Raw genomic sequence first — 18,741 nt, forward strand, 5'->3', positions numbered from 1 at the left:
TTGAATAAGCTAAAGTACAAGTAATGAGAATAAGGGTGACGGTATATAGTACGTTATCTTAAACCTGTAGTGACATAACACACAGGTATATTCACATATAAATTCATGTATATAAATATGTACGTGTGTGTATGTATGAACACATAGGGAGGAGGGGAAAACATATCTTAATTAGACAATTGCTATACAAATAAATCACTGGTGTGGCATAAAAAAAAACCCTTACATTAAAAACTCAGTGCTACCCCTGGCTGGTGAGGCTCAGTGGATTGAGCACAGGCCTGTTAACCAAAAGGTTTCCAGTTAGATTCCCAGTCAGGTCACATGCCTGGGTTGCAGGCCAGGTCCCCACTTGCAGGTGTGTGAGGGGCAACCTAACGTGGTATCTCTTGCACATCGATGTTTTTCTCCCTCTCTTTCAACCTCCCTTCTCCTCTCTCTAAAAACAAATAAATAAAATGTTTAACAAAAAGATGAAAACAACAACAAAAAACCCACAACTCAGTGCCAGATTTTGCTGTCAGAATATGGAAAGCATATAAAACTCCTGGATCCTCATTGTGCTGCATTTCAATTAGCCGAGCTGAAAAAAAAAACCTCCCATCAACTTCAGTTACATGGATTCAAACATCTGTCTCAGTCATTTTGTTCCTGGGGTACGTGACCTTGAACGCCCTCCGCAGCCGGAGAATCAGGCATGCGTCCTGTGGACTCCGTGTGCCGTGGGGGCCACTGAATGATGTGAACAGTACTTTGTAAAGCCGTAGCATATTTCGCGGGGGAGTTTGTTCGGGCTCACCAGTAAGACGGCTCCCTTCTGAGTGCTACTGAATAGAGATGCTGCCTTTTAACTCTTTGGCTTATTAATTTTGACAATAGCTGCTCTTTTTCTTTGAGCAGTCTGGTTTGACTGAAGCCTTGTGTTTAGGTTTGGCGTGTTGACCAAGCAGCACAGCAGTGATTAATAATAAACCAGAGGCAGCAGCTCTGTTATTTGCGAGTACTGTGGACGATCACTGTGAAATGTCGTGGCTGCAGAATCTTGAAAAATTTGAATGCTAAGTCTACTGAGGTTTATTTTTCAACCGTCTCTAGGCATACTGACACAATGGTTGCTAATCTGGCGTTTAAAATATGGTGATTAGTTTATGCATATTAATCAGGTTATTAGTGCGTATTATGATATTTTTAGTTTGTCCATAGTAATAAGAGTGTTCTCTTATGGACAGTTTTTACTTAGATACTTGGCCAAACTTCTTTAAGGAAAGTGCAGTCCAAAAACAAGTTTGGGTTTAATCAGTCCAATTTTCGTTTCCGTCAGTATTGAACAGGAAAACGGTGTCGGTGTCGTCACCTGAGTGCTGTCTCACTGTTTTTCCTTCGGGCTGTGACCAGGTGACAGCTAGGCTGTACTCACTGATTTCCTCCTGTGACAGTTGATTGAAGCAGATCAGTTTTATCGCTTCAGACTTACAAGAGATAATCTCGAAGTTCTCTACCTTGTCATTATTTTTGTTCATCTCGTCATTTCCTCTTTATGATCTATACCAGAGGGATGCTTAATCCTTTCGCTTCATTATGCTGAAGATCACATTTTGTCTGTGATGGGTGCTTCAGATATTTGGGCCCATTCCTAACATCGTGTGGATATTCCATCATAGCATCTGTGTGTCAGACAGGCGTGTTCATTCTGAAATCACTGCCAAGTACATTTCCATGTTGGACATAAACACACCCTGCTGTGGTTTGGCTTCTGACAGACCCGAACAGCTTCTGTTCTCTCTCTACACATGTAATATTTAGGTATGTTGAGCTGAGTGGCAAGATGAATCTAAACCAAAGCTGAATACATAGTGGGTTGCAAACCGGAGTGACCCAAGGTCATTTCTGGCTCTCTAAAGGTCATTTTGATTCTTCGCTGGTGATACTAAATCTTTGCCGGCCGTCTGCAATCTTCCCTCCTCAAGTGCTGGAAGGTGAATACTGCTCTAAAAGTGTGGCGCGTGGTGCTTACGATTAAATGTGGAGCCCTGGGCAATGAGTTGTGGAGGGTCAGTCAGTAGCGCTCACTCAATTTTTCCGAAGTGACTGTGTGGGAATTTATTTAGGGCGCAAGATGCTTTTAGGCTTACGTCCAAAACGGGGGTCTGCAATACACTGCATCTTCTTCAGGGACGTGGACTGGTTGTGTTACAAACAAACCTCGTGCCCGATTTCATTTATTTTTAGTATTTGCTATACTGTGTCTAGTTTGTTTCACTCGGGATCCTAAGCATATTATTTTAATTTGCAAGATTATAATGCCTTCATTTCAAGGGCTGCAGCAACCTCTGAGAATGTCTTACAGGTGAGTAATGTAGTCATATTTGCTGTCCTAGAAGCTCACTGTGGCTGCATTGTGTAGAATAGATGGAAGAAAGCAAAGATAGATAAAGCCGGTTGCAGTCATTCAGAAGGGACGGGATGGTGCATTGAAATGGGGCCACGATGGTGGGGCGGTGTTTTCGCAGAAACTGGAAATCTGTTGGACCTGGTGTGGAGGAGGAAGATGCGCTGATTTTTAACCTTAACCATTGGTTGGATGATCCTTGGAGTAGATCGCCTTTTGGGTAGGTGATAAGTTTGATGGTGGATGCGTAATACAAAGAATTGCAATACACACCATTCACCCCCCTTCACCAAAGGCTGGCATTTGGCCATATTTGTTTTATAGTTTCTCTGTCTTTCTGTCTCTTACCGTGGGTGTTCTTTCCCATTCGAGAACAGGTTGCAGACCTGAGGCTCCCCTGCCTTCAGCTACTGCACTGAATATTCCCTAAAAACAAGCCACGGGTTTAAAGCTCAAGTCAGCATTTATTTAGCGTTCACATTAGCTACTCTGCAGACCTTACTCAGATTGTGCAGTTGTCCCGGTAATGTTCTTCTGTGCAGAACGAGACTTCCAGATCATGAACTGCGGTCAGTCTTCATGTCTCTTTAGTCTCCTGTGGGCTGGAACAGTTTTTCAGTCTTTGGCTGGTGGCTGTGTGAATGGCTTTGGAATTATGTGTGCGCATGTGCGTGAGGTCGTGCTGGCGTGGAGTACAGACTTAGGATCATGGTCCGTGGACCACAGAGTACGAATTAGAATTGAGAGTTGACTCTGGGGAAGTGGGTTTTCTTTTCTTTCTTTCTTTTTTTTTAAGATTTTATTTATTTAGTTTTAGAGGAGAAGGGAGGGTGAGAGAGAGGGAGAGAAACATCAGTGTGCAAGAGAAACATCAGTTGGTTGACTCTCACATGCCTCCACCTGGGGACTTGGCCCGAAACCCAGGCCTGTGCCCTGACCAGGAATTGAACCGGTGACCTTCCATTCTGCAGGACGACGCTCAGTCCGCTGAGCTACAATGGCCAGGGCGGGGAAACAGGCTTTCTACTGTCTGCATGCTGGAGAGGTGGAAACACATCTGTTACTCAGGGACACCTTGGTGTTGATTCTGGTTTGCATCAGAATGGTGATGATGGTTTGGTTCAGGAACTAAGTGAGACTAATGCATGGAGATACATAGATATCTCCATCCTTAAATAGAAAGGTACACCTGCCTGTGTAAATTCTTCCTGCTCAGCAATACACACCTAATGTAAAAGGCTTGTGGCACGGGAAAAAATCAAGTTGCTTACCTCTGCCTTGGACACATAGTGTCCCCGCTAGGTACTAGCCTCTGTTAAGGTCTCTCGGGAATTCATATTCCTGCTGTCTGCGGCCATCCTGTTGGCAATGCGACCCCATATTCCTACCGAGTTCCCTTCATTAACCTTGTGTGTGTGCGTCTGTCTGTCTGTTTGTGTATCCTTTTTGCATATCAGTAAACACCTGAAATGATGTACAATCTCTGTTAGAAGGAAAAATAACAGTAGTACTTGTCCATACTTACTCTTTTGTGTTGTATTATACCTTGAATTAAAGAATGTTATAGGAATACCGGATTTTCTTTTGTGCCCTGTATGGAGTGTTGTATGTAGACTAGAGATGGGATCTTTACCTGTACAGGTTCACTCGGAGGATCCTGCCTACATGGGGTGGTGACTGCCAGTTCTAGTTATTATTGCCACACTTACGGTTGTGTGGGTGCGTGGTTGGGAGGCAGACTTCATTGTCCGACTAGATGGATTTGAACCCAACTTTGTGAGTTTGGGCAAATTGCTTAAGCTGTCAAGATTCATTTTCCTTTTTAAAATAGGGAGACTATTGTTATCATTTTATGGCTGATTTTCAGGTTTAAGTGAGATAATATATATTCAAAATTTAGTATAGCTTCTGGCACAAATTAAGAATGCAGAAATACTAGCTGATATTATTTTATTTCCTGCTGTCTATTTGGTAATTACAATCTGTTAACCCTGGGAGTTGACTGCCCTATTTATTTCATGTTTTCTAAAACAAATTTTAATGTCTTCCGCAGGATTTTGTCTCTACAATTATCCGTTTACTCGACAGCCCCTCGACTTCCATTAGAGCGAAGGCCTTCCTGGTTCTTTTATACATTTTGATTCATAACCACGAGATGCTGCTGCTCAGCTGCCAGGCAAGGTATGATTTCATCAATGACTTCAGTTTGGTGCCTCTTTCCTTCATTTTGTCAGTAGTATTTTTGCACACGGATTTTGGATACTGCAACTATGCAGTATCCTCTGCCTAGCTGCTATTGAACTTTTGCTAGGTTTCCCCAAGGGTTTAACATGTTAGGTATGGCCGCAGCTCAGAAACCCTGAAGACCAGAAAATGGACCTGTGAGATGGAAGCTGGGAAATCCCTGGAGTTGCCCCCATCTTGGGACAGCCCGAGGCAGGGTGTTCACGTTGGTTCCGGTTTGCGTCTTTGGGAGGTGTTCTTGGGCCGGTGGTTCGGCCCACTTTCCATTACTGTAGGGTCTGGAATGAAAACCCAGGGGCCACCTAGTGAAAGGGAGGAGCAGAGCAGGGGGCGGGACTTACAGGATGGGCAGGTCTCTCACTCTCTCTCTGGGCGTCGCCTCCCGGAAGCTGTCCTGGGTGTATCTTGGGCTCCCGCCACACTCTGGCGCTCCCTAAGCGACATCTGCTGGTGTGTCCAGTCCATCCCCTTGCTCTGCCGAACCCCAGGGGAGCCTGCAAAATATGGTTCAATGTCTGTTTCTCAGTCCAGCTTTTTACTTATTATGGGATATTGAGGAGCGCCTGGAATTGTGATTGATCTAAGATTAGGATTGGCAAACTCTTTCCTGTAAACAGCTAGGGAGTGAATATTTTAGGATTTCTGAATCGAGCCAAAATTGTGAATATTATGTAGGTACTTATATAATGAGAGAAAGCGTGTTTTTATACATTTTTATTGACAAAAATATACTACTAATAATTGAGTACTTTCTTTTTTTTGTAATATAGGTCTAATGAGAAGAATAGGATTTTTTGGCAGGGGAGAGAGAACATTTTGCTTAATTAGGGGTCAAAGTCAGTGTCCCCATCATCAAAGCAATTACAGGTACCCATGTGAGTCCTGGTCTCTGTGCAGTTTTGTGATTCTTACCTTTGAACATGCCTTTCACACAGACAGGAACTGCCTCGTGCCAGTATCAGGAGCACATGGTTTTGATTAACCACACTCATTGCTTGGGAGGCATTTGTAGGATTCTGTTAGATTCCTCCTCAGTACCTGCCTTTAGCATGTCCTGGTATTGCAGGTTAGTGACTTCTAAGTCAAGGTTGTAGGGAGGCTCTGAACAAGCCTCCTTCGTTTCGCATCTCCCAGGGATCACTGTCCTTCGCTGTTTTACGCACAGTGTCTCGAGAACTGATTGTGCATATGCTTCGGTTGTTTTCAATGGGAGGGTACTTCCTGTCCCTGTGAGTCTATTGGGGCTGGAAGCAGAAGTTGCTCGTGTCTGTTTCTAAAGAGCTCACCACTGGCTTTGCTGCCTCTGCTCTCTCCTTGTGCCCACCATCACTCTTCCCGGATGAGTAATACTATATAGTTTATCAACAGATGCGCTTACGTTATTTCTTGGACTCACGGTCTGGTCTCCATGTAGTGACTAGAGTACGTCTTACCCAGTGTGAGTCGGCGTTCGTGTCTTCCCTGCTCAGGCTCTTCTCGTGCCCAGGCTCAGTCCCTGCCCACCTCTCAGGCCTTGTCTCAGACAACTTTTTTTTTTTTTCCACAAACTGCATTACTGCCATGGTTTTATCTATTACTTTTTAACCCGTAAACCCACTATAGTCACTTCAGGGCTGTTCCCAGTTGCTGTTCGCTGGCCCATAATGCCCTTCCTCCAGGGGTTTGCGTGGCCGGCTTCCTGAGGTCATTCAGCTTCCATTTAAGAGTTACTTCTTTGGAGACCCCCTGGGATCATTCCATCTAAAATACCCCTCATAACTCCAACTCCAGAAACTCTTTACCTGGAAAGAATTAAACCACATCAGACCACCAGAGCCTGGGCATGCCGCCTGTGGTCCTCCCAGGATGTTGCTGTGATTTTCGTGTCTCTGAATGAATATTTAGAAACTTTGGCAGTGGTGGGACGATGGCGGCTTGAAGGCATGTCCTGAGCAGGAGGGAGGAGTGTAGAGAAGGGGTCTCGGAAGGTGAGGGAGAGGTCAGGGAGGGCCCCATTCTTCCTGCACCACGTGGTGGAGAGGGCATCCTACCCGCTAAGCCTGGCTGAGTACCAGACCTCCGGGCTCCCGTAGGGTCCAGAAATGCAGACGGTCTCAGTCCGCGGTCGTTGGGGCCAGCACTCCTGTCCCCAAGAGATCTGGAGTGGAACTAACGTGGGGCCAGTCCGCCTCAGTCTGGGAGGCTGCAGAGGGAGGGCCCCATTTGCCTGCCCCTGAAGGGAACAGCTCCCTCTCACCACCTGCTTCTCTGCCACGACCTGCCCGGATCAGGTGCTGAGTAGGTGAGGAAGTCAGAGTAAGCAGAGAGCGGTCCTAGTCCATCGAGAGGGAGACAGTTCTTGAGGGAGGAAGAACGGGAAGAACAGGCAGCTCTTACTGAGGCACAGCTAACCGAGTAGACAAAGTTTAAACAACCAAGTAATGAGAACTCCACGAAGAGGCAGCTATTTGAAATTCAGTAGAAGAAGTGAAGGAGAATGGCTTTTGGAGGGCCGTGAGAAAGAACACACTGACCACACAGAGCCGCTTACAAAGACGGGGAAATTCATGTGAAAACAGTAGAAAAGGTGGAGTGGGCCCAGGAGACTTCACTTGCAAAGTGCCAGGAATTCCAGGAGGAGGAAGGGACAGATGGAGGAGGATTGTAACGGAAGGAGTGATAGCAGTTGTTCTTCTGCTTGAACGTGCTCTCTTCTGAGACTGTGTTAAACGGAGAGTAAAGGAAGTAAAAAGTCACACAACCACAAGGGGTGGGGGAGGAGGGAAAGACAGCCCAAGCAGACAAGCCTGTCGCCTGGCCTTTATTGTGGAAGCTGGAAGGCTGACAGACAGACCAGTGCTCGCTAATTCAGCAGAAGGGAGATGCTGAGATCCCTCGTTGTCTGCGAGGGGAAAGGCCGCAGATGTGGGTGTTGACACAGGTCAGAGGGAGATGAGGCACCTTCTGACAGATCGGGATTGTGTGCACGTCTGTTTACTGTGCAGGGCGAGGGCTTCAGCCCCCACCCCCACTTGACATGCAGACTGTCGGCATCCTGGCCTGTGTGCTATTGACCAGAGTTTGGAGGTTGATCTCAAGGAAGCCGACCGATTCCCCAGCAAAAACCCCACAGGGACTGATGGGGTGTCCCCTACTGCAGTCGGTGAAGCCTTGCCTGGTACTTCTGTGCTGGTGTCCTGTCAGCCGTAAGCCTTGTTCCTGCACACAGACCATCCGACAACACTGTAATCATGGACGAGTGTTGGATTTTGTCAGGTGCTTTTTCCATACCACTTAATACGAAAATATGATTTTTTCTGTCTTAACATGTTGATACAATATATGGTACATTGCATTAACTGTCATGTATCTTTGGTGTGTGGATTTCTTTGAGTGTGTCCTATTTTGAGTTTCTTTAACTTCTTGAATCTGGACATTTTGCTCATTATCTTAGGAGACTGTACGTCCTTACTTCAATCTGAGCCATTAAGTCTTGTTGCTAGGTAGGGGTGGAGGTCCAGCTTCTCCCTGCACCCCACTGACACTAAGCTGGTGAGGGCTCAGATTGCTGCCTGCGTCTGCTGGCTAGGGAACGGCAGGTCAGCTTCCTGCTAAAACGTGCTGGCACTTCCCGCAGGGAACTTGGAGAGTGGCTTGCTTTGGCCGGGCAGGGATTGGAGGAGAGCTGCCTGCTCAGTGTCAAGGGCACTACCCCTACAGGGGAATCGGGTCACTGCTGCCTGCTTCCACTGGGCTGAGGATGGAGGGTGAGCTCTCTGCTTGGCCTTGCCCACACCCCCCAGCTGGGAGTCACAGTGGGTTATCTGCTTCCATGGAGTTGAAGTAGAAGATCAGTAGTTCCTTGATTGGCTGCATTGAAACTGTAGAGAAGGAAGAGGGAGGGTTTTGTGTGTGTGTGTGTGTGTGTGTGTGTGTGGTGCTGTTTTGCCTGAGTAGGACAGCTATTGCCTAAGAAGTTTTCTGTTAGGCCATGTTTTTATTGGTTCTTTGGCCAGGCGAAGCAGGCTTTTTCTTTTGGGGGTGCAGCCCTGGGTTGGAGGCCTCCGTAGCAGCCTTTCCTGAACATGCGAGAGGAAGTACGGCAGCTGAGGAGACTCACTGCCCTGTTGTTCCTCACGGTCTCCGTCTCCAGGCAGTCCACCGTCCGCCTTCCAGGAGCTTCTTATGCTTTAAAAAGTATTACACCCAGGAATTTTTAGTTTTATTAAGAGGGAGGACTGAGAGGAATGGGGCTATGCCAACTTGGCAGAGCTGGAGATCCAAAGTCACTTTTAAACATTGCTCGTGGAAATGCGAATTGCTCCAACTTTGTGGAAAGTAACTCTTAAATGTGTGACTCCTAATAATACTCTTGACCTTGGTCTAACAGGCCTGCATTTGGTATTTAGCTGCTGTGAATAGAGTTATGAAATGTTTAGAAAATGTGTATGAGGGTGTCCAATCCATCTTTGTTGCTAGTGGTTAATATCTGGAAATATAGTTAATGTCCACTGGTGCTGAAACACTTCAGTAAATGATGATATAGTTATAATATAAATAGGTGGTTCCTTTGATGAACTTGGAGGGATGTTTATTATATATAGGTAAGTGTAAAAATGAAAGGACAATTATATAGTAATTGTTAATTATATATTATATTATTCAGTTGTTTTATAAAACTCTTATAAAAGAGTTTTGCCATTTTTAGTTGTTGTTTTTGTAAAAAACAACAGGGATTTGACTGTTCTTTGGCCAGGGGAAGCAGGCCAAATGTAAAACAACAACAACAACTAAAAATGGCAAAACTCTTCTATTTGTGCATATTTGTACAGAATTTAATAAACCCGCATGGAAGAATATACCAGTTGGTTTTCTGAGGAGGGTGGGGTAGAGAAGATATTATGTATCCTTACTCATTTTTATTTTTAGTCTTATTACGATAGGCATGTTTGACTTCTACTGAGGAAATTATTTCATGAAGCAACAAACAAACATCTCAAAAACTACAAGAAATATTAGTAATAGGTACCAGTTAATTTTGAAGAAGTAGGAAAATCCTCAAGGCAGTCAAAGCTCAAAGTTTTTAGACTTTGTAGATTAGATATAGTAACATAAGCCTGACCAGTGTGGCTCAGTGGGTTGGGTGTCGTCCAGCAAAGTGAAGGGTCACCAGTTCAATTCCCCGTCAGGGCACATGCCTCGGTTGGGGGTTCAGTCCCCGGTTGAGGCATCTGATCGAGGTTTCTCACATCGACCTTTCTCTCTCTCTCTCTCTCCCTTCTTTTCCCTCTCTCTAAAAATAAATAAATAAAATCTTTTAAAAAATTAGTAATATAAATTGCTCCCAGAAACACATAGGCATCCAGTACAGACTATGCAAAGATGGTTTCTATTTGTTCCTGGTGCTCTGCAGCCCATGCGTTACATTTGTATGTGCATAAGATGCAAGGGTGAGTATAAATGCATGGAAAAGAGAGACCGAGACATGCTAAAAATCTCTGTGATGAGTTTATATGGGAAAAATGTTCTCCCTTACCTAGCTCTTGAAACTCCACTAGCAGCTGGAGTTCTGAGCTCGCCACAGTGCTGCCCATCTGCCTGTGAATGGACACCTCACATCAAGAGCCCTCCATAACCTTTGCTGCATTATGCAGATATTTTTTCCTGCCTACCATCGTCACCATCGGCCTTTTATGGATTAAGTTTCAGCACCTTTTTTTTTTTTTATGATGTCGGCTCTCAAATCTTTCTAGCGTGACAGGAAGTGAAATGGAGCTGTCAGAATCAGATAAAAATGATATGATTGCCCCCAAACGTCCACCTATTTCTGCAAATGGCTTCATACTCATATTGAATATGACAGGTGATAAAACAGGGTCCTATGTGTCTCTGGAAATGATAACCCTTTGAGAGGATGAATAGGCTTTTATGTTCATTGTGTAGGTTCGCTGGGAGCCCGAAATGTCAGTCCTCCTGATGGATCGGGTTTTCCGAGAGGCTCCCCCCTTCCCATGGCATTGCTATTAATATGGTAATCAGTGAAATTTAAAAAAAAATCTGCTTTGATCTTAAAAGAAGGATCTTTTAAAAAGAAATATTTACTCTGTGTAATTGGTTAACTGTGTGGGAAAAATGATCTTCTCAGCTTACACCATACAAAAGTCAATTCCAGATGGATTAAAGAATTATATACCCAAAAGAAACTATAAACAGCTGGAAGAAAATATGTTTAAATATGGATAAGGACAGTTTTCCTGAGTAGAAAAGCAATGAAAAAAAAAAGACCATAAAAGGAAACTCTGATAATTTGGCTATATATAGACTAAACATTTTATATTTCCCCAAAATCATAAATAAAAAAATTCCATGCTAACAAAATTTATAAATTTTTACGTCATGTATAACAGAGTTAATCTATGCACTGTAAAAAGATTTCTAAAGATGTAAACAGATATCCTCATTAGTAATCAAAGGAATGAAAATTAAAATAACCAAATACGATTTCTACCCATTGTAATATCAAGTTAATAAGAGAAACTATCACCATCTTATATCCAAAGTACAGAGAGAGGGACCACTTTTAACCAGCTGGTGGGGCTCCCTTTTTGAGGGCATTTAAAAGCGTGTATCAGGAATCTCTATGATCCAGTAGCTCCGCTGTTATAAATAAACTTGAATTACATACAGGTTTGCACATCACTGGGGATGTCAGTGCCTGAAAGCGCTGAACCTGCCCTCTCTTGGTTGCTGAGCCTTCGTGGGCTTTATCCACTAGGTGTGGAAGAGCCCAGCGGCTCTTCAGAGGACCCTTGGACTCCAGTCTGCCCCTGCCTTGGGCAGTTTGGCGGCAACCCACTTCTCTCTTAGTAACCATGATCACTCATTCCTACCCAGTAGAGGAACCCTCTCCATTCCCTAAAACCGAACTGTTGTATCCTCCGGTGGAAACTCTCCTTCCTGGAGGCCCATCCAGCAGAGCTCAGGGTCATGGCGATGGGTTCTTAGGTGGAATAGTGGCAGGCGGTCACTCCCATGTCCATCCCTTGGTTTCCAGATCCATATTTTAACCATGGATGGGACAAACGCAGATGTTTTGTTTGTTGACTCAAAACACATGCTTCAGCTTTGGAAGATAGAATCCAATGTTTGTATTGTGTTATTTCCCAGTTGGCACTGCGGCTGACTTTTCAGCAGGCCACTCTCCTTGCGGTCAGGCTGGGCTCTTCAGGTGATGGGGGACTGGCTGGGATGAGCGAATTTCATGGGCCCGAGCGCGTTACCGTCCTCCTTTTGCTGTGCGTGAGTTCCTTGATCGGCTGTAGTGTTATGTTGATTACCATGTATTAAATAAGGCATTTTTTTAAGCCTAAATGTTAGTGGCGTTAACAGAAGTTTATGGGCAGGGAAAGCAAATTTATACAGGATGCATAACTGTTGCAGTGAGGAGAGCTGATTGCTCCTTCCATAAACCAGCTGTTGCTGGGTGACCGGCCGGTCTCCCCAGGGAACGGGGCTCATGTGGGGCTCAGCCTTGGTTTCCCCCGTTGGCCGGAGTGGCAGTGTCAAGATAAGGAGCATCCATTTTGCCGAATCCACACATAGCCTCCGTCATTGCCACCTTGGCCACTTCGTGCCTGAGCCCGCCGAGCAAGCCCTGGGGCGGCTGGGGAAACGAGTTTGAGTGACATTTGCAGAACATGTCATCTTGTCTAGCTGGTTATTGAGAGCCTTCTCCAGAAGGCTCCACGGGCATCCACATGGTGCAGAAATGCTTTCATGCTTTCCGCCCGTTGTGAGACGTCCGCCCAGCACCCCCCTTTCACAGAGCTTCTCGTCAGGCTTCAGATCTTGCCCTTTCTGAGTCCCTGGCCCTCTTGCTAAGCGGCCAGTCAGCGGCCACGAATCAGCGTGCGTCTGTCTTTCTGGCCACATCTCCATTTAAACACGGGACACAACAGTTTGAAATTCTGCTAACTGGAAGGCCTTCCTTTTCAGTGGCACTTCTGATTCGGTGTGTGATGCTGCCGCGGTCTGCTTTAAATCAACGCCAGTATATTGTAGCGAACCGGTCACGAACCAGGCCCAGTGCTTTTCCTCTTCACCCCGCTGGTCATACATAATTCTTAACCAGGATCAAGAGGGGAGAGGCCCTGCAGAGGAGGTTGTGCCGAAGGAATCTGACCCACCTCCTCATGTGGTTTACTGGTACATCCTGCACCTGTTCAAGCTCAGCCTCTTATACTGATCAGTCTGCTTACTGATGGTGGGTTCTGGCTGTTACTAGGTTGTGCGTGCCCAACCTAGTGGCTGTGTGTCAGTCAGATCAGTGCTACAGTTAAAGACTGGTCACTCGGATCACGTGATCACTTGATGCCAGTAGTCGTGTGTTCATTCTCTACCAGGAGCTGTTTCTCAAAAAGAATAGTGACCTGCAGAGGAGAATGTGGCTTAGCTCTAAAACCTCTTTGTTTGAGTTGCTGTAATAAAATACCAAAGACCTGGTAGCTGATATCCATCCAACAGGTGTTTACATCTTATAGCTCTGGAGGCCCAAAGACTGAGACCAGAGTGCCGGCATGATGGGGTGGGAGCCCTCTGTGGGTCACAGGCTTGTCCTTAGATCCTCACAGGGAGCAGGGGACTCGGGTGGGAGCTCTGGGATAATTTCATTCGTGAGGACTCTGTCTACCCTCGTGACCTAATCACCTCCCGACACCATCAGATTGGGTGTTAGGATTCCAACATGTGAATTTGTGGGCGGACACAAACCTTCAGCCCAGAGCGACTCCAAAGAGTTGTGCTTTGATTCACTGACTTCCCTGGGGCCCCCTACACCACCCCGGTTTTCCGCAGACACTCAGAGTCCGTAGCTCCGCTGGGTCAGAAGGCCCAAGTGGCCGAGCAGCTCACCCCGCAGACTGGAGTGGGAGCGGAGCCTGTGTTCACGGCAGCGCCATTGCCACCTGCAGGTTTATGGTGTCGCAGAAAAGGATCAGAGAGACACCTTTAGAGGTGGCGTGTATTGCCTTCTAGGTTCACAAAGGGCCACTTTCTTGGTCACAGTCAGTAGAAGATGCAATAACTTTCTTGGACCTGAAGGGCTGCCCCAGCACGCTTTAGACCGCTGAGCCCCGGAAACTACCGAGGACCAGTAGGCCCATTGATTCTTACGGGTCTCTCGTGTCCTAGTAAGATGCCTAAAGTGCTTGCGGCTAGCTGTTCCTCAGGTCCAATCAGCTTCATTTCATCAAGGTGGTGCGCAGGCCTGGCATTTCCTGGAACATCAGGATGATCCAGTTCTTCACAGGCTGTTTTATGGCCAAGAGCAGGGTTGTTGGCTTCGCTCAGAGGCAAGACGGTGAATGTTTACTGTTCATCCCGATGAGTAAAAGCAGACACGCGCTGGTGGGTTTTTTCCAGTTGCTACAGAGCACTGGCAGCCACGAAGCCAGGGCCGTGTTGATTTGCTCCCGTAGAGATACTGAATCGTACCGCAGCAGCCATGGGAGTCGCACCTGTTTATATTTTGGATAATCCCGTCATTTAAGATTCATCACAGTCATTTTCTAAGATTTTGCACAGGCTAATAGTTTAAATGGGGATCTAATAGATTTTATCTCCCCTGCACCTTTCAGTGTTTTTTTTTTTGCTGTTGGTGTTAATTCCTACGGTTTGGTTTTCTGTTGCTATGGGCTCCTATCTGGCGAGGGGGAATGTGCCAGGGACTTCCACCAGTCATCACAGCCCTCCTGGCACCGATCAGAGAGTCATGTATGGACTCCGCCCCTTGCTGCCGGTGTCTATTGCAGTTGTGCATTTCGGAACTGAACAAACAATCCCAGCGCAGGTCTGCAGATAGGCACCTGGGTCACTGTAGTTTGAACTGAGGCTAGAACTTCACTTACCACCTACCATACGCTGAGAAACCCTAGCTCTAATTATAGACAGGAATATTGAATTGGATGAGGAGCTTCTGAGGATTCCGACAGGGAGATGGAGGAGAGCAAGCATGCATCTCACGTTTCAAGTACAGGTTTTTCCCGCGTGGGGGAAGCAACAACTGTAAGAGGAAGGATGTGCAGAAGGTCGATTAAAATGGGCTCGAGGTGAAGCAATGGAAAGTGTGCTGTTTGGGTTCTTTGGAAATAGTGTATGGCTATAGCAAGGGACAGGTGTGAAGCTGTCCCAGAGGAATGCGGATGGGATGGAGAGCTAGGCGACATCTTACTCCAGTAGCGTCTTGCCCGTGGGAAGGTCTGCAGTCGAAACAGACAGGGCAATAGTCCGTGGTGGGACACAGGGAGTAGCTCAGCAGTACTCAAAGGGAGGGAGAGTGTCCCAGACAGGAGGAATGGGGGGTGGCAGGGTTAGTGGCCTCTCCAAGGAGGAGCCTCGGCTAAGTTCAAGCAAGAAGCGTGGCTTCTCTGTTTCCGCAACCCATATAATCGATTCCGCACAATGCGAATGCGCCCTGCTCCGACTGGAACCTCATCTCCTGTTCACACCATTTCCAGGCAGTCTCCCCCTTTCTCCTGAGTTCCTTTCTGTTCCTCCCCTTCACCTGCACGCTTATAACTCCTAATCGCCTGTCTGGCTTCCTCCCTCGCATCATTTATCTATTTCTCTACTAGATCAATGTTTCTCCACTGCCACTCAAATCAAAGTCCCTCCTTTGCTTTAAAATCTCTGCTTTCCTGCGGCCTCCCTGTGGTCGCTCTCCCTATAGTCCGCATGACTTTGGTGCCAGGTGTTCTGGTACGCAGCTCATTCAGAAAGTTGTTCATGGGGGTGAGAAACGCACTTCTTATCAGCTCCTAAGTCTAAATTTGTCCCAATCTCCTGCCACTCAGAGGTTAGGGTGCTGCTGGGTTACCCGCCTCCCAGGTGGGTATTTCCCACCCGTGTGCTTGGGCCTCCCCTCAATCCACTTATGTCCACGCCAGCGCTTTTAGGAATTTCTCTGAAGGTTCTGGCCGTGAATGGCACAGTTTTTTGTTTTTACGGCTAATGTGGGTTTTCTGCAGGAATATGTAAAAATGGGAAGTACAATAAAGTGCCTGAGTTCAACTTGCCAAGTTGAACCAGAATTTTCCTTTGTAGTTATAGGGCTCAGAGTGGGAACTTAACAGGTGTTTCTCTTTAGCTCCCCACCTCAGCCCCTTTGCTGTTTATCCCTCTTTCGCATCACCCTGGGCCCTTTTTCTCTATCATTAAGGTGATTTCCTTTACCCCAGTGGCATCAAATGCCACATACGTGCTGCTACGCATCCGTATCTCCAGGCTAATCTTAATGTGGTCCATGGCTTGCCCAAGAAGAATCCTCAAGTTAACATGAAACAAATCGGCTTCCTAACTCCATCATCTCCACTCCCCAACTCCCCATCAGTAACACTCATAAATGCTCAGTAGCTTTCTTTATCGTTACTCAAACCCACACCTCCAAGTAACCCTCGCTTTTACCGTTCAGTCCAACTCATCAGCAAGCCATACGGACTCTTCCTTCGTGAGATCTTCCCTCACCCCCATCACTGGCTTCTCTCCATGTAGACCCCCCGCCCCCCAGCTCCAAGCCGGCAGCATCTCTCTGCCGTGGCGTAGCCTCCTAACTGGTCTCCCTGCATCTAGTCTTGCATCCACCGAGCCCTCCTGCCATTCCTTTTCCACACAAAAGCTGGAATCGGATGAACGTATCTTGGAGTGGTTTGAATTGAAAGCAATCCTGGCTATAATATGAGAGCCTCGTTTGATGGGAGTTCCAAACAGATGTTTCTTCTGGGACCATGTTCTGTGTGTGTGTGTGTGTGTGTGTGTGTGTATTTATTTTAGGGATTTGATGAAATATACAAATATCCACCTGTGACTATAAATATTTATTACTGTAGTTACACATATGCATTTACAATTACATATATATAAAATAAAGTGTTGCTTTCAAATTTTTTCATTATTATACTTCAAAAGGCATGTTTCTTTCAGCAGTCCACGTGCCCTTTGTACACTGCTTTATCGAAGGGTCACTGCAGTGCGTTTGACGTCAGTTCCTGGAGTTGCGCTGCGTCGGTGACACAGTACTTCCGGGTCCAGTTTGTCATCTCGCTTTGCATTTGAATCGTCCCGGAGACAGCGTGTGATGCTTTCATCCGAACCACAAGTTCTTTTTGTAACAGTAGAGAGTTAGGCATTTTGTGTGCGTGTGTTTATCTGTAATCTACATAATTCGATATGATTATATATGAAGTGGATATGCATTTTATTGAATACTTTTCATTGTTGTTTTGTTGTTGGTGGGAAGGTCTGTCTGAACCATCTAACTCACCTTGACTGGTAACTGGGGGTCTGCGGTCTTCTCTCTGAAGTGCTCTCTGCTTGGCGGCCCGACCGCTCTCTCTGGTCGTCTTCATTCTTCACCAGTCACTCTTTCTTTCTCCGTTTCCTTTTCCATGTTCAGCCTGTATAGTGGTGGTTCCCAGGGTCATTCCCAAGACTTGCATCCCCAGGCGATCTCATTCAGTTCTAATGACCTTAAATACCACCTGCCCAAGGGTCACTTTCAGGTTAATGCCGCCCACCCAGGCCTTTCCTGGGAACTCAGACTTGCCCGTCAGCTGCCAACATGATGTGCACACTTCCACGTCTGACAGTGGTTTGTCTGCCCCGGCCTTGCTGCTGCAGCGGTCTCCGCCCGTCTCGGCCGGTGGCTGCTCCGCTCTTCCCGTTGGTTGGTTGTGTGGAGCTACTCTCAGGTTCTCTCTCTCTTTCATGTCCAGTCAATAACAAATCTAGTTATTTACACCTTTATTAAGGCACCCAGCATCTCATCAATTCATACCATTTCTATACTACTGCCATAGTGTCTTACCTGAGCTGTTATACTGGCTTCTTAACCCGTCTTCTTATGTCTCTGTAGCCCGTACTCCTCGCGGTCTCCAGAGTGCTGATTGTAGCCGCAGGTCAGATCATGCCACTCCTCCTTATGGGGAGGGAAAGGCAAGGTTCTTACCGTGGCCCACCAGGTCTAGCCAGGTCTGGAGGCTGCTTTGCTCTCCGATCCTTTCCTTTGCTGTGCTCCAGCCGTGCAGGGACACACCACGCTCCGACTAGTGACTGTCTTACTCTTCTTCACTTTTTGCTGTGAGACTTATCCTCACCCCCACTATTTTCTAGTTATTTATTTAATTGACATCTCTTCCCACTTGAACTTGCATTCCACGAGCTGTATACACATCCACTAGAAAAGTGCTTGGCCTGTAGTAGACACAGCAAATATTTATCGAATGAATAAACAAGATGTCACCGTCTTTGTTGTCACTGAGCTCACTGTACTATCGCCGCTGCACTGGTATGGGTGCTAGAGAGATAAACAAGCACAGGACATGGCAGAGTCCGGCCACAGAAGCGTGCAGGTACAGCAGGAGGACATTCTGCAAGGCAGGTGAGGGAAGAATAAAAGGGGGTATGTGGGGAATGAGCGTAAGGGTTCCTGTGGAGACAGGACTAAGAAATCTGTGGTCCGGTTAGAGGGAATGAATCCCAGAGGGAAATGGAGGAAAGTGGGGGTGGGCATAGACTGGGAAATAGAGAAGTCCTGGGGAGAAATGGTCCTATTAAATGTAATGGTGGGGGGAGAAGGAGAGGTGTGTGTGTGTGTATGTGTGTGTGTATGTGTGTATTTAAAAGGTTTTATTTTTAGAGAGAGGAGAAGGGAGGGAGAAAGAGAGGGAGAGAAAACATCAATGTGCGAACATCGACTGGTTGCCTCTTGGAGGTCCCCAGCCCAAGACCTGGCCCACAACCCAGGCACGTGCCGTGACCAGGAATAGAACCTGAGACCTTTCCGTTTGCGGGACGATGCTCAACCCACTGAGCCACACCAGCCAGGGCGTGGCCTTATTTATTTGTGGTTTACTTGCATTACTGTTCAGATGGTTGATCTTTTTAACTGCATACCCTTGTAGAACACCAAGGAACACCACATGCGGTTTCGTCATAGAGCAATTGGAAAGCGTGTAGGGGCACGACGCTCAAACGTTGCCACGTTTCATTTCCTTTGTGGAATATGAAATTCTTTTCATAACTAGCGTGCCTTATCAGTCCCGTGAATGTGTTCAGTAGCTCGTGTAAACACACTC

General features: G+C 46.5%; 1 protein-coding gene across 1 annotated transcript in view; it reads left to right on the forward strand.

The window, feature by feature from the left end:
* The window catches only part of ULK4 (unc-51 like kinase 4), a 317,975-nt gene that overhangs the window by 75,545 nt on the left and 223,689 nt on the right, over window positions 1-18,741 (forward strand). The window contains 1 exon segment of the mRNA XM_036030480.1: window positions 4,443-4,570. Within this exon segment, the coding sequence (XP_035886373.1) occupies window positions 4,443-4,570 (128 nt within the window).

This window comes from Phyllostomus discolor, chromosome 7 (assembly GCF_004126475.2).
Source record: "Phyllostomus discolor isolate MPI-MPIP mPhyDis1 chromosome 7, mPhyDis1.pri.v3, whole genome shotgun sequence".
Taxonomy (NCBI): Eukaryota; Metazoa; Chordata; class Mammalia; order Chiroptera; family Phyllostomidae; genus Phyllostomus; species Phyllostomus discolor.